Consider the following 14801-nt stretch of genomic DNA (forward strand, 5'->3'; position numbering starts at 1 on the left):
ATCACAGAGTTTTGCTTATATTTTGTCCATAAAAGAAACTGTAATTTCTTTTCAATATCTCTCTCCTGTACATATGTAGCACTTGAATATATACTGACAAGAAACCAGAAAAGCCACTTTATCCCAGACAACATATTGAGAGAGTTTTTTCAAACAAAAACCTTATCTACCGTAATAGTGCCCTTTCCTGCTGGCTTTTCCTGCTTCAATTCCAGCAGTTGGGTGAACACTGAGCTGGACACAACCTAAGGTTAGAAGACAGATAATAAAAATATCATGTTAGACAAAAAGGAACGAATACTCTTGAAGTGCCTCCTAAGTTAAGCAATTAATTGCAAAATACATGTATTTCTAACCTTTGCTTTGTGATCGACATAATCATTTTTCTAACCACATTCAATGGTAACACAAACGAACATGTTTAACAGTGTTTTCAAATTTGAGTATGCTTTAGCCTTTGACAAAGCACATTTTCACTTCATTTTTCATAATAAAGCCAACTCTCGCTGCTATTTTGTACATCATTTAACACGTCTACACGTACCTGATCCAGTGCACACTCAATCCCTCCCAGGTAGTCATCATCATTTAAATCAAAGGACTTGTATCAATATCATACACGCTGAATTTTAGCTTCTGTACTTTGTCAAAGTAGTAGTCCACAACCAGTTTCTTGCAGAATTCAGGGTCTTGGCAGTTCTTGACCTCTTCCATGTGATCTAGCTGCAAAACAACACAGGAGCAAAGCTGTTGACAATGAGTAACAAGCCCATATTCTCCCACACAGCTTTTTACCTGCACCAGGCGGACACAGGCACCAGCAAGGCTACACACCCTGCACCATGCCTCATGCTCAGTGACACACTGGGCTGACCGATGGCTCACCGAGAAAGGAAATGGTATTGAAAAACGCTATTGTATGGGAAAATTCTGGAAACTAGGGGGAAAAAACTGCTGAAACGATGTATTCTGGAGCTTGTGCTCTACGGCAAGTCACATCGTTACAGGCAAATGAGCCTCCTGATACAACTCTGAGCAAACAAGTCAGCAATTAAAGAAAACACTGAAGGTTTGAGTGTGGGCAGTGTGACTGCTCACCAATCGTAAATCTGAATTAAGTATTTCACACACCTGCCAGGAAAACCTACGGGATGGAAAAGGGGAGAGTCAGCGTTTGTACAGCCACCGGCAGCGCGCGGGCCGCTCTTACCTCAGCCCACCGGCCATCGCCCGCGTCCTGCGGCAGGACGCAGAGGGAGTCCGACCTGGAGCTCAGGTCCCGTCGAGGAGGCTCCGCCAGGCCACGGCCAGCTCCACCCGGGACACGCACGCAGCCATCTGCGGGCAGAGCACAGGGTCAGACGGCCCGGCCCGGCCCCCGCGTGGCCCCGATGCGGCGGATCGAGGCACGCGCGGGCGGGGCGGGGCCGCGGCTACCGGCGCTCCGCAGCCCCTCCCGCCCCGGGCCAGGCGGGTGCGGAGGAGCGCGGTACCTCCGCGCAGCCGGGCACCAACTGCGGCCCGCCTCGCCCCTCGGCTCTTGAGTTCACCTATTTCTACCGGCCTCTCCCCGCTGCTCCCGCTCTCCCCGCAGGAGCCCTTCTCTTTGCCTCGGTGCGTGCTGCTGCCTCAGGTTTCTACAAAGGGCCGGGCCTGTTGTCCCCTCCCCGGGACCGCCGCTCACAGCCCTGCACAGGGACCGGGACCTCCGTCCCGCCAGCGCCGCAGCCACCGCCCCGCGCCGAAGAGTCGCCCCACGCGGTGAAAGCACTGCCAAAGCTCCCCCTGCTCACCCACGGGAGCCACAGAGCCCCCGTGCTTTGCCGTGTTGGCTTCCAAAACACCGCAACATCATCCCGCAAACAGGGGATAACTAAATTTTATTAGACATTAAACTGCAGACGTTTCTGTTTGAGGAACAGCTATAATTCTCAAAACTGAATTAGAAAATAAGCCTTCAAGCACCAAAACATTTCAGAGACTGTCAGAGACTGGACAGTTTGAGGACTAGAGCTTTAAATGGGATTATTTCATAGAGAAGCTTCTTCTTCTAAGTCTGGAAAATAAGGAAATACTTGCTTTGGCTTTTTAGTACCCAAGTACCCCATGGCTTCCTCATACTTGCAGGGTGAATATATTTAACTCAAAGAGATGAGCTTTTATTGTATAACATTTAATCCCTTGGACATCCATGTCAGCAATCTACCCTGGACAAATGTTAACGAAGTCACTTAACACGCCAGTGCATGGTGCTCCGTGATATTGACAGGACAAAACCAGCACTCAGTAAAATTCAGCAAAGCTTTAGGCAAAGACAATCATAGTGCAGCATTAAACTAAGGTCATCATCATCACTTGGTTTAACACCAGAATATTTTTTAAAAATTGTTTGAAGTGGTCTGGTGGTCAGCTGTGAAAACTAGTGGCAGAAGCCATCCATTTTCTCAGTTGCCTTCAACCCCAAGATTCACAAAGAAATCACTGACTTTAATAAATACATTTCTTGTAAAATTGCAAGTCACAGGTATCAAGTTTATTCTTTACTGACACATATTGTCCTACCAGACCAGCTTTCATCTCCCAGACCCACACAGGTGCAAACAGACAACAACAAAACTTTGTTTGACACCCACTATTTGACAACAAGATTAGGACATCCAGTCTGGGCTCCTTTGCCAACATTTTGCCTCTGAGAGGCAGAGAGTTCTGTACTAGCCAAGAGGTACCTTTCCTCCCCACTAGAGCTCAAAGCATCAGGAGTTAAGAAGTTGACTTCAAAGAAACAGCTCCCCATAATCTTTAGCATCCCCAGTCAGCAGTGGCTCCTTTCTGGGAGGAAACTGCTACTGCAGATCTTAAGCTGCATACAGAACAAGCCCACATATATTTATTCCATGTTACAAAGACACCAAAAAGGAAGAGTTTGAGATAGCAACTGTTAAACACAATGAAGCCAGGAGGTGAAGGGACACAAGTCCTCAAACCCAATCACCTCTTCCTCAAACCCAATCACCTCTTATCTGCTACCTGAATCTCTTCTCCAGATCAGCAGCAATGAAATTATGAAAATACTCCACTGTTTCAAAGATTTGACTTCCAGTACCCTAATACCCAGAAGGCTATCTCATCTGATTGTTTTAGATTTAGTAATGGCATAGGATTTCCCTTGAAATACAGCCCAGATGTTCTGCTGAAGCACTGGGGACATACACAAACTACAAGGGATCCTTTCCCACTATATCCTCTTGCTCCATCAGGAGATCACAGGACACTCACTGATGCACATAACCACCAAGACACAACAAAGCAGGCCAGCTGTTTGGAGTAGCTGAGCAGGAACTGTCCTAACCGGCCATATACCCTTCCTCACCAACTTGGGAGATAACAAGAAAACAGGTTTAACAACTACAGACTGAATCCTTATGAAAAGAGGGAGAGCTCCTTAACAGATTCAGATGTTTTTAAAAAATTAACATGAAGACACCAGTTTGAACCTCAGCCAGCAATTATTTATAGATTACTGCCTATGCATGCCCTCAAAGAGCCCACACAACCTTCTTTTCACCTTGTGGCTACCCAAACACACTGTATGGTGTTCTACAGTATCAGTCCATCCCTTGAATAGCAGCAGAAGAAAATCCTGGTTATAGACATCCCAGCAGCAAGAGCAACGAGTAGTTGGTCTGCTAAAACACAGCATCTATTTCAGCCAAGCCTGAAGACCTGCTTAGTCTGCAGGTAAGCAACTTTGCTCAGTTACCCTGCTCATGCAGTTAACTGAGCAGCACAAATCTTGGAAATCTGCCTGCATTTGAAAAGCTTAGAAAGATTAAAAGCTTAACATATTTTCATCCCCAGACACACATATATAAAACCAAAACAAAACCAAAAACCAAAAAAACTGAATGGGAAGAAAAAATAGTGAAGTTCCTCACCAATTAGAAAACCTACCTCCAACTTGATTTTTTTTACAGGATTTCATTATGATAATATTGACTTAATTTTTTTCTTTTCCTCCATAAAGTAAGATTTCTAGACTTGACTTTCATTTCTCATAGTAAACTATAGTGATTGCATCTCTCTTTCTATAAAAAAGTGAATAGTTTATGTGAAATTTATCAGCTGACTTTCCTCTCCACTTCTTTCCCTAGAGTCCCAGTTATCTTCCTATAAGAGAAGTGACAATTCCAAAAGTTTTCAAATACGCCACACCTAACACAACCCCCCCACCCTGTTCCTCCTTAAGCTGGAGCCTATGATGCTTTCTCCACTTCCACACAATGCTGCAACATCATCTTGGCACGTCATTACTCCAAGCTGCCACGCTGGCACATGCCAGCTCACTGCCAGGGACAGGCACTGCAGCACCACTAAGTGCTGACACTGTCAGAGCAGTAACACTTCACCACTTACCAGTGCTGTGAATAGACACATGAGCAGAGAACAATCTTCTAGTGGTTACTAAGCTCAAACAGTGTACAAAGGCTCTGATCTCAGGCTAAACATAACAGTTTGCTGCAATTACACTGAAAGGACTTGAGGTTTTATTATTTTTATTAACAGCCGTCCTTTTTTTGCTCAGCATGCATTCAAGAACACCAACTGTATTCAGCTTGCAGACTGGAATCAACATTTCAAAACCACATTTCACGTTGTTTCACTGAATTTTCATAGAGCATACTTATTGTATTCATTCATACACAAAAAATAAACTTAGTTTTTAGACTTACAACAGTATTTATAATGACAGAATATTATTTATATTTGTTGCAACACAAATTTTTCCAACAGTTTCAGAAATTCTAAAATGCACTGTTTTCCTATTTTTCCCCTCACAACCACCCTTGATAATTAATATTGATGTCTACTACTTGAATCTTCTGGTTTACAGAAGACAGCAGATATTTCCAAAGGAAAACTAGCAGCTAGAGCAAACTACTTTCCACAAAGTTATCACATTTAATTTACAAAGAATTTATTATACCTTGATCCTGATCAGCTTGCAACAATAACAGTTTAACAACCTCCAACTGCCATTAGTTCATTAAAGTACAGCATGGTCTGGAAGTATCAAAACTAATATAGCCACAGAAATTCAGATTACCAGGTGAAAATTAACTCCAAAAGCAGTAATAAATTCAAACTCTCTTTAAAATACAGAAAACTGACCTACTGGGTACATCCCATCATAGTAGTTTCTAACGAAAAGGCACCATAAGCAAGCCACCATGTAAGTGCTGTTGCTTGAAAGAGCTTGTAAAATACAGCTGAGGTTGTGCTACACCCTCATGATCGACGATTATACGGACAATAGCCACAAACATCTGATCCACTGCTCCCACAACCTGGGGATCTTACTGGTGAGAGGTATCACCTGTGAAGTTTCATCTCGAGTCAAATTCTGTACACTCCTTCAAGGGAAGAGTTCCAAACATACAGCTTCAGATCCATCAGCAACCTCTATTTTTTGCTCTTATTTAGAATTGCACATGATATAACACCACATTTTGAAGAAAAAAAATACATCACCCATGTTATCCCTACCAACACTACTATCCACAGAAATCTGCAAGATCCCAAGCACATATTTCAGCGAAGTCTTTCACTGCCCAACTGGATGCCATTCCCACTTGTTTAAGTAAAACACAGAATGGCTCCACACTAGGCACACTTTAAGAAGTGCTCAGACAACCAAACTGAGGTCCAGTTTAAAAAGTCAAAATCATTTTTACTATGCATACCAGCTTTTACCTGTAAAGATGATCATAAACTCCAATAGCTGTACAATACATACGAAAAGATAAATCTCAACTTTTCAATAGAATTTTTCTACACTGAAATGAAGTACAGCAGTAATGAATACAGTCCTAATCAAACCAAGATGAAAAATAAAAAGTTGCTTTCTAGGAAAATTACATAGGACATCTATGCTACACACTCAGAAGAATAAGCAACTACCTGCTACTTTCTGGAGTTTCATATAGGTATTTCAGAACTTCCAATTTTTTCACATTTCTGCAGAAAAAGCAACCTCCTTCCACACAAAAAAGAACAATTCCAACGTAAAGAAAATCAACACATTTACAAGTCTATAAGATTAAATTTATTATTCCTCTAGTGATTGAGCTTAACCAAAGCTTAAAGCAAGTCAGTTGTAAGAGAAGAAAGAACTGTACACTTATGGTTGAAGAAAACTCCAAACCAAGTGTGATTGAAGGCTTTAACTGTCCCAGTTCAGAACTTTGGAGGGTCTTGCATTTCCCCAAAATGCCACATATGGGTGCCTGAAGCATAAATAAACTCTTTACTTACCCCTCCTATACGAGTGCCACCATTTAGCCAACTAAGGATCAAGTGCTGGACACTAAGGTGAGAATTATTGAATTACATTGTTTTATATACTTCCATCCCTCAGTGAGCCTTAAGGCCAGAGGCTACTCTTCAGGCTGGGAGGATGAGGTGAAGACAGCGAGCACTGGGCAAGAGGGGCACTGTGATCACCCCAGCATGGCAAGTCACAGTAGCCACAGTCACCCAGAGAAGAAGAAAAAAATCTAATAACTTCATGGCATCAAATACCATCAGCAGTATTTTTAGCAGTGGCAGGAGGTGCTATCTTCTTGAGAGAAAATGGTAGTACTATCACTGAATACAAGTCTCGTGGGTCAGCCTGGTTTCGTTGCTCTGCATAAAATGAAATATAAGCAAGGATTCAGCCCAAGAAAATCCACAGGATTTTTGTATTTAAACACACTAATAAATTCACATTAAATACTGTACAAAATACCCAACCAGCTCTATTGCAGTGTACACCAACTTTTACACATTAATTTAGGACCTTGTTTAACTCAAACTTCTAGTTTTAATGCATATGGTCCAGAACAACTGATTTCCAAAAAATTTACTCTGTACTGGATTGGCCATAACTCCTGCCTTACATTCTGCTTACAAACCCAGCACAACTGTCAGCAATCACGCCTGCAAGATGTCCCTACTGCAATTTTCATCATCTTAGCCTTTTGCTATCCAACATCTCAAGAAATTAACCCAACACATGTAACACAGCATCTCCATTAATTAATCTTGCACTTATCAAAAACCCTCTCCCCCTTGTCTATTGCTTAGTTTAATCCCACATCTTCGGTTATCAGCCAACTTTTTTCAAAACTCCTCCCTTTTTCTGCTGTGATCCCAAAATATGCAGACCAGCAGAAGCAATGCTTTCTCTTATTATTAGTTCAATTTTGAGAGGGCAGCTTGTTACATTTTGGGTTTTGATATTACAACACTGATCCTAGCGCTGAGGTCAGGATCACTTGCTGAATGCTATCAGAATAAAAGTTATCATTTGATCCTTCTTTCCTGAACACCAAAAGGCTCTAAAAGAAATCATATAGCTAGTTTTGTAAAGATGCACTAAAATGCATCTTTATTTTAAACTGAGAGTAAGGGAATCTAATGAGAAGGATCACAGTCCACAAATTATCAGTCAATACAGGCCTTTTCCAGCACTTCAGCTCTTTCATGGGCCACAGAACCTCATTCCACGGCTGGAGATGTTCTGCAGAAAATATAAATGGCTGCAATTTTTTCTATAATTTCATTATTTGTGGCGGTTTGCAACAGGGATGCAAATGCGTTAAGATCACCATTGCTACAGGCAAGGAATAAATCATATTCTCCACACTGTGTTCCAAGCTGTCACCATACATACAAGGGGTTAATTAACTGCTGTTTACAAATTTGACACGTAACCTGAAACAAAAGGCATCTCTTGTAATAAAAGAATGGTGAATACCATGAAGAACAACTTTCTAAACAAACCGCTGTCAACTTGATTCAGTCCTGGTAAAGAGTGCCCATGGTTCATCAGCCAGCCTTAATTCCCGGGATGAGAGCTCCCAGGGAGGACAGACACAATTCCTGCAGGGTCAGGTGGAGGCTGTGCTGACCCCCAGCACAGCCTCTGAGCTCAGAACTGGACTGCAGGCCTCATCAAACACTTTATTAACCACTGCAGACCTATGGGCCCGCTAAACATGCAGGAAGGTACAACCTGGCTCTATCCACTGAGCTGTCTCCACATGAACACTGAAGCTCCAGTATTACCCTGAAAATGGGGGGTTGGGGGGGCGGTGTGTCCAAAGTCAGCCAACGGGTACAAGCTCTAACAACCTAACCTCCAAGAAGCTCCCAGAAACTGACTGAGGAGGTAAAGCTCCCATTTATAACAAAAATAACAAGCTTAGAACACTGGGGAAAAAAAAAAAAGCTGAAACCAAGCCAAACAATCACAATTGGCATGGTAATTTTGGTAATTTCCAGGAAAAAATGAAAACAGGAACTTCAATCAGTTCATCTTTACTGCAGCTTCCCCCCTACCCAAGAGACAAGTCCCAGCTCTGGGGAAAAAAGTACCTTCTACAAATTCACCTTTCCACCTGTACAACACTCACTGTTAACTTGTAAACCACCAATATGCCCCTTAATCACAACCAATAAACTCAAAGAAATGATCATGCATGCCTTCACTATAGATATATTCTCCACTTTTCTGAGAAATAAGCAACTGATAGGTCAAAACTGAAACTATTTAAAATATTCATTTGGAACATATTAAATTACAAAAGGTTTCAAATTAACACCTGGACTTAAGCAAAACGTATTACTAAACCAAATTCTTCATAGAAAGAAAACATTTCAAAGTTCTTCATAGGATTTAATAGCAGAATAGCAAAACCCATTTCCTTGAAAAAGTAACTTAACACAGGCTAGAGCTTTGGAGTCAGCCACTGGACTTACACTACAATAGTAACTGCAATCCTAAAAGTGTTCACTGATTCCTCCCACCAAGTAAGATATTTTTCCCATTCCTTTCATATTTAGTCATCTGCTTTTTCCTTCTCCTCACCATGATTCTCAAGTATTTATTACTGAAACCTGAAGAACAACTTAATTGAAAAACAGACTTAACATCTCAACCACACAGACTTTTGCAACAACCCCAAACACATATTTTACATTGCCAATCATCTTTGCCTTTCTCCAGTAAGGTCTTGTTCTTTCCCTTAAACTCCAGCTATTTCTACTTCAGGCATAAACATTCTGTCCCATTCCCCAGGTAAATCCAGTTGTCTATCACTCAGTCTTCCATTTTTCCATCCAAACTCCTTACACTGAGATCAAAGACTTCACCATATTCCTCTTCTTTGGCTCTTCAACTACACTGCAGCTTCACCAGCAAGTACCTCCACACACCAATTCTTACTTACATGCACCCATGATTTTTAAAGTGATTCCTCAGCATTCATTCTGCTTTCCCCTTCACAACCTCTACCCTTCCCAAACTCTGGAAATCTGAACTATAGTACCATTGTCCTGTAGTTATATTACATTGATATAATTTTACCCATACCTCCAAAACTAAGCATGGTGACTTCAAGGCAGAAATTCAGTAATCCATCTATCTAGACTAGTCCATACTGTGTTAACAGCATGAGTTCAAAGTAAGACTTTAAATACAAATATGCCATCAATACATTTTACTGATCTTTGCTATTGTATCAAATTCACATAAGAATTTTGGTGGCTACATTGTATCAACAGCCATTTAATAAATGACAAGCTTGTCATACCTGCTTCTTTTCACTGCACTTGTTGAATAATCGCCAGAAAAGACTTAAATACTACAGAGGAATTCTTTATGCTATTCCCAGTCAACCTGAAGTTATTATGGCACAGTGACAACTCTTGCCTAAAAAAATTAGTAAGGACATAAAGCAGAACCTTTCATTTTCTCACACTTTAAAAACATTACCCCTTCAGATTATATAAGTCAGGCTTTCTTCTTTATAGACTTTAATACTGAATCTAGCTCATGAAATATGATTCAGAAAAAATCCCAAACCTTAGTATTAATTCTGGAGTACTCCCAGGAAATTGATTTCTTTGACTTATTCATTGCAAGTTCTGCCTAATTGCCAATACTCTTTCAGTTCTTTCTGCTTTTGAGTATATGCTCCCTTTTAAGAGAGATTCACACTCATTCTATTTTCTGTCACTAATGATTACCACCTACAACATGAACATCTTAACTTCTCCATTCTAATCTGTTACAAAATAATGATATTTCAAAACAAACAAACAAAAAAATAAAATACCACCACCACAAAAGCCTGATATTAAGGAAGTAGGATAAAGGGAAGGATACGGCAAGAGATTTTAAAAGTTGTTTTTTCTCTTGCCCATTCAGACTAGCAATAGAACAATTTAAAGGCCACAAACACAAAACAAACCTCATGTTCCCTTTCTGTTCCAGATCCAACTTCTCCTGCCAGTGTGCCTTCACAAAAGCACAAACCCATTACAACTGTGGGTTCAATGATGACACAATCTTCCTGCATTAAGGGAGAAGAGACTACACAAATGCAGGCAGACACCTATTTCCTCAATGCTCTTCCATGTCTGCAGTCCACAGTACACACACTGTAATAGTTTCTAATCTATACCCTGAAGAAATCTGTCGTCATTAGGTTTGAATTTGCTACAAAGGTGTTCCACACCCTTGAGAAAGCACATCTCTGCAAGCCAAGCACCTGAAAACCCCTACAACTCCCACCAGGGACCTTCTTTCTTTCCTCAAAAAGAAATGAAAAGTTTCAATAAACTTGTAAGAAACATGACTGAACTGAAGCAGACCAAATTCTCCAAGCAACCTCTCTGATGAAAAATCTAGAGTAAATTTAACAGCTACAAAATAATGAAATTATATTCCCTCTAAGCAGAGAGACTTGGAGTTATCACCATTAGGTGGAACCTGCAAACTTAGATTACAAACTGCAGAGCACTACTTGTCTCAACCAGGCAGCAGTCAGGACAAACATCAGACTGAATTCAGCACCAGAGTCATTTGTCCATCACAGATTCAGAGCTTTTATGTGAACCTAATGCAGTAGCAGGGGGATTTGAGAAGCACAAAAATATTAAAACAGTATCTGTGAGCTGCCCAAAGAAATTCAAAAAGCAGGTTCTTCCTACCTAAATTACTTCTTCAAATCTAAACAAGACAGAGAAGAAGGTTTTTCTACATCACCACACCATGGCTGGCACAGAACACAGTTACAGGGATTCCTCTCACCTTTCACAATAACAAAATTAAGTGATCCTGTGGTTATATATTCATTCCAGTCACTGCACTGAAATAGCTGGTATTTCATATAGATACATTACCTGCAGATTCATTAGGATTCATAGTACATTCACTTATTGTTTAGTTTAAAACTAAGCATTTTAGGTTTCAGAAAATTTACTGTCGCTTCTGCTTGAAGCTGTTTTGACAGACCTAGCTAATGACAAGATTTGATACAAAAAGTAACACAAGCTATCACGCAGAAGGAAAAGACTACAAAGTCTTCTGTTCCTGGAGACATGAAAGTAGCCAAATACTGCCTACTCATTCAAAGAAGTAGCACAATGCAGTGCTTGCGCTGCAAGGAAGAAGCGCCATTTGGGTTATTGGCTTAACAAAACTACAGTGTCAGTTACCCAAAGTTCGGGCTAAGTGTTTGGATGACAAAAAAAGGCCTTCAAAAAATTCAGGGCATTTGTGCAGTAGGTCATGGTGTTGTGCATGTAATTTTCCACACTACCTGGAAGGCTTTTTGAAGAGATGCATCCAGAATAAATATACATGCTGACTTAAGTGATAACAACTACCAGTTGTCTTAAAAAAAAAACTTTAAAAAGACTTACCATCAAAAATACTCTGATTTACAATCTAAGAAAACGTAAGACTCTGCAGAGCTCAAGTTTAACTGTTTAACAGCAACTCATTTAGATCAATTACCTATCTCATCCATTCTATCATAACAGCTGAATTTACATTTCAGATCAGTTTAAGAATGTAAGTATTTAGTCACTGATTTATTGTGCTCCTTTTCACACAAACTCAGTGCTGAAGTTTCTGAACCCATGTCCATTCTTCATTAGATCAGTGCAACACTTGTTGTTTTCACTATAGCTAAAGCATGATGGTTTGGCCTCAACCTTTCAATTTCCCCCCTACTGCCTCATCTCTGATGATAAAATTGAAGTCCCCTTAAAGTGAGGATGAAAACTTTCTGCCACTTGCATACTGGTTACTGAGAGACAAATTAGCTATACCACCACCACTCTGGACACATACCTCCCAGGAGCACTCAAGTCAGTATTTGAAGGGATCTCTAAGTGCTATTAAAAACACTCTCATGTATTCATGTAAGACTGGACCTGCAACACAGAAAACTGGCTCTGCAACAATGGAATCTAGTGGGGGAACTCTAGACAGATGAATTTGTGGTATTTAATAACTTTGCCTCCCCTCCTTAAAGAACAGGATTTCCCATACATTCAGTCAGTGAACTGCCAGTGTCTAATGTTACTTTTAATGAGCCTCTTCACTTTTATAGCTGGCTGCACTAGTGTTGCTCAAACACACATGGTTTATAAATTCTGCCCTTGTATTAGAAACATTTGCCCAATAATGAAAAAGTACTGGCAACCATCATTTTCACTTCAGAGCTCAGCTTCCTGATCAAACAAGCAAGGACTTTCCACAACCCATATCCATCCTCCCATCAAAACAAGTAGCAGTGCTTTGACTATACTGCTGAAAACAAAGAAGTTTCATAAAAAGCTCATTGACAAGCACATTCTGGCAAATGCCACCACAGCAAGGTCACTAAACAAATGGGTGCTACACAGAGGCTTCAAATTTTAATGAGAGAGATCCTGTGAATTTCATCATAAAAGGCACTCAACCAAAATTATCTAAAAGGAATTCTTGAAGTAGTCTAGGTTCTGACTATATCACTGTTTTCCTCCCCAAATTTGCTTAAGTGACTAGAAAGCATTTCTAAGCTTTCTACTGTCACATAGAGCAGTGCTACATCCACATATTCACATTCAATGGAAAACAGTCGACACTAAACCATTTGTTCCAAACTCTGAAATTGCTAGCTGGAAGTTCCCCCTTCCTTTAGACAGTCAGAAATCAGACTCATACAATCCAATCGATTCCTTGTTTAACCACACTGTAACTACAACACAAAGAGCTGTAAGTGTCACCAGCCTTCCTGAAGTAGTGACCAGCCCAAAAGGCCACACTATGCCAGAGATGGTTTTAGGCATGATTAATTCCTATTTTCCCTGTAAAAGCCTTAAAAGTCCTTACTTTTTGGCTTTAAACTTAACAGGGAAATTAAATTAGCACTCCTGTGTACTCTGCAACGTAAGGGCAATCCCCACTCCAGGCCCCAAAGTTTTTCCTGACTATGATCAACCAGGTCTAATTCATTGCTGATTCATAGCAAAAGAACTCAAAAGTTGAGGAAAATGGTGAAACTGATGTGAGAATAGCAAATGCAGAGTTACAAACTGATTTTGTGGAACTCATGGTGAAAGAAAACACATTCCCTGTTTCTGAAAGCTTACCTAAGGTATTTGGGAAGCAACTAGGTAAGACCATTTGAATTTCAGGCCGTAGACACGAGAACACACAAGAAAGATAGCCACAAGGGAGTAAGCTTTGCCTCTGCAGAAGCAGTAAAGGAACTCAGGTAGAACTCATCTGGCTAATTCTCTCCGAAGCTGCCATGCTGTGAATACACAAACAAACCCAGAATGATAACAAAGGAATCCGCACAGAAGTGAATACCAGCAAGGGAAAGGAATCACAGCCAAACCATCTGACACCCATGTTCAGGCTGGAGCTACCAAAAAAGAACTGGGCTGTTTTTTGTTTTTTTTTTTTTTTTTTCTTTTGGTGTTTATAGCCAGGAGTGAAAAGCATCCAGGTCAGGGAGGTGGGAAACACTCCTTGCACAAACAACACCCAAACATTCCACTTAGTAACAAAGCTCCAAGAAAATTACTAATGTCATCTGTATAGAAAACTAGCCACAGTTAGACCTACCTGATCATGACATAGGGAAAGAGAGGTGGATTTCAGTACACAGCCACAAATCAATGTGCGTACTACCAACCAACAGGTTTTCATTCCATGGAAAATCCAGACTGTGGAAAAAACAAATCTTTGAACTGCAATCACATTCTCACTGCAAAAAAACAGATAGGAAGAGAACACTTTGAAGTTACTCTTCCTGCAGAAGCGTTAAACAGCCTCCCTTCCTCTCCTTCTGTACACAAACTCTAGCTCAGTATTCCCAAAGCCATGAAAAAAAATACAGCCACAGAGCAGCAAGCAGCATCAGCAAACCTGGAAAAGAGCAAAGACAACCAAATGTATTTGGCAACTCTGCCTCCAGGCCAAAGCAGAGTTTATGAAAAACCTTACAGCAACAGAATTTAGCATCTCATTTTCTTTTCAAAGACATGCACATCTAAAGCAGCAAACCGACATAAAACTAATTTGTCTATTTCCCTGAACTCCAACTAAATGTTTCCTAATATGTCCAGTTTCAAAACTGTTTCTTTCTAACCAATTAGCAAATATAGCAACTAATTGTTTTCTTCCACTAGAGTCCATACTGAACAGGAATTGCAATCCTTTGTTTCAGGGTCTAATCCATGTATCTGAATAACGAACCTAAACCAACTGCTCTCAAACAGTGATCTATTGGCCAACCAGAGGTTTTAAATGGTCCATAATACATAGTAGTTTCAGTTTTGCAGATCAGAAGGCCAACACAGTTCAGTGCCTCTGAACAACCTGCTGAGGGTCAACGGCACTTGCTACAAGCAGCAACTTAGGAACCACCACAGCAGAAGACTAAGGAGAAACAAAATAAAGAAACCATAATCAT

At 40.6% G+C, this 14801-nt stretch overlaps 1 protein-coding gene across 1 annotated transcript; it reads right to left on the minus strand.

Annotated features, from left to right (window-relative positions):
* Positions 1-164: 164 nt before the first annotated feature.
* Positions 165-13629, minus strand: LOC129127629 (copine-1). Its single transcript, XM_077187243.1, has 4 exons — positions 13471-13629; positions 1211-1338; positions 545-723; positions 165-245 (listed from the first exon to the last, which is right to left on the minus strand). The coding sequence occupies exons 1-3, from the start codon at positions 13502-13504 to the stop codon at positions 589-591; spliced, it is 297 nt and encodes a 98-aa protein (XP_077043358.1). The 5' UTR covers positions 13505-13629; the 3' UTR covers positions 165-245; positions 545-588.
* Between the last annotated feature and the right edge of the window lie 1172 nt (positions 13630-14801).

This window comes from Agelaius phoeniceus, chromosome 17 (assembly GCF_051311805.1).
Source record: "Agelaius phoeniceus isolate bAgePho1 chromosome 17, bAgePho1.hap1, whole genome shotgun sequence".
Lineage (NCBI taxonomy): Eukaryota > Metazoa > Chordata > Aves > Passeriformes > Icteridae > Agelaius > Agelaius phoeniceus.

What these genes read in the sequence shown, in the direction of transcription:
- LOC129127629 (XM_077187243.1), bottom strand. Translation starts at nt 13,504, where the DNA reads ATGGTCTTACCTAGTTGCTTCCCAAATACCTTAG. An exon ending in TTGCTTCCCAAATACCTTAG is followed by an intron (nt 1,339 to 13,470) that starts GTAAGCTTTCAG and finishes CTCTGCCCGCAG; the next exon opens with ATGGCTGCGTGCGTGTCCCG. An exon ending in GCGATGGCCGGTGGGCTGAG is followed by an intron (nt 724 to 1,210) that starts GTAAGAGCGGCC and finishes GTTGTTTTGCAG; the next exon opens with CTAGATCACATGGAAGAGGT.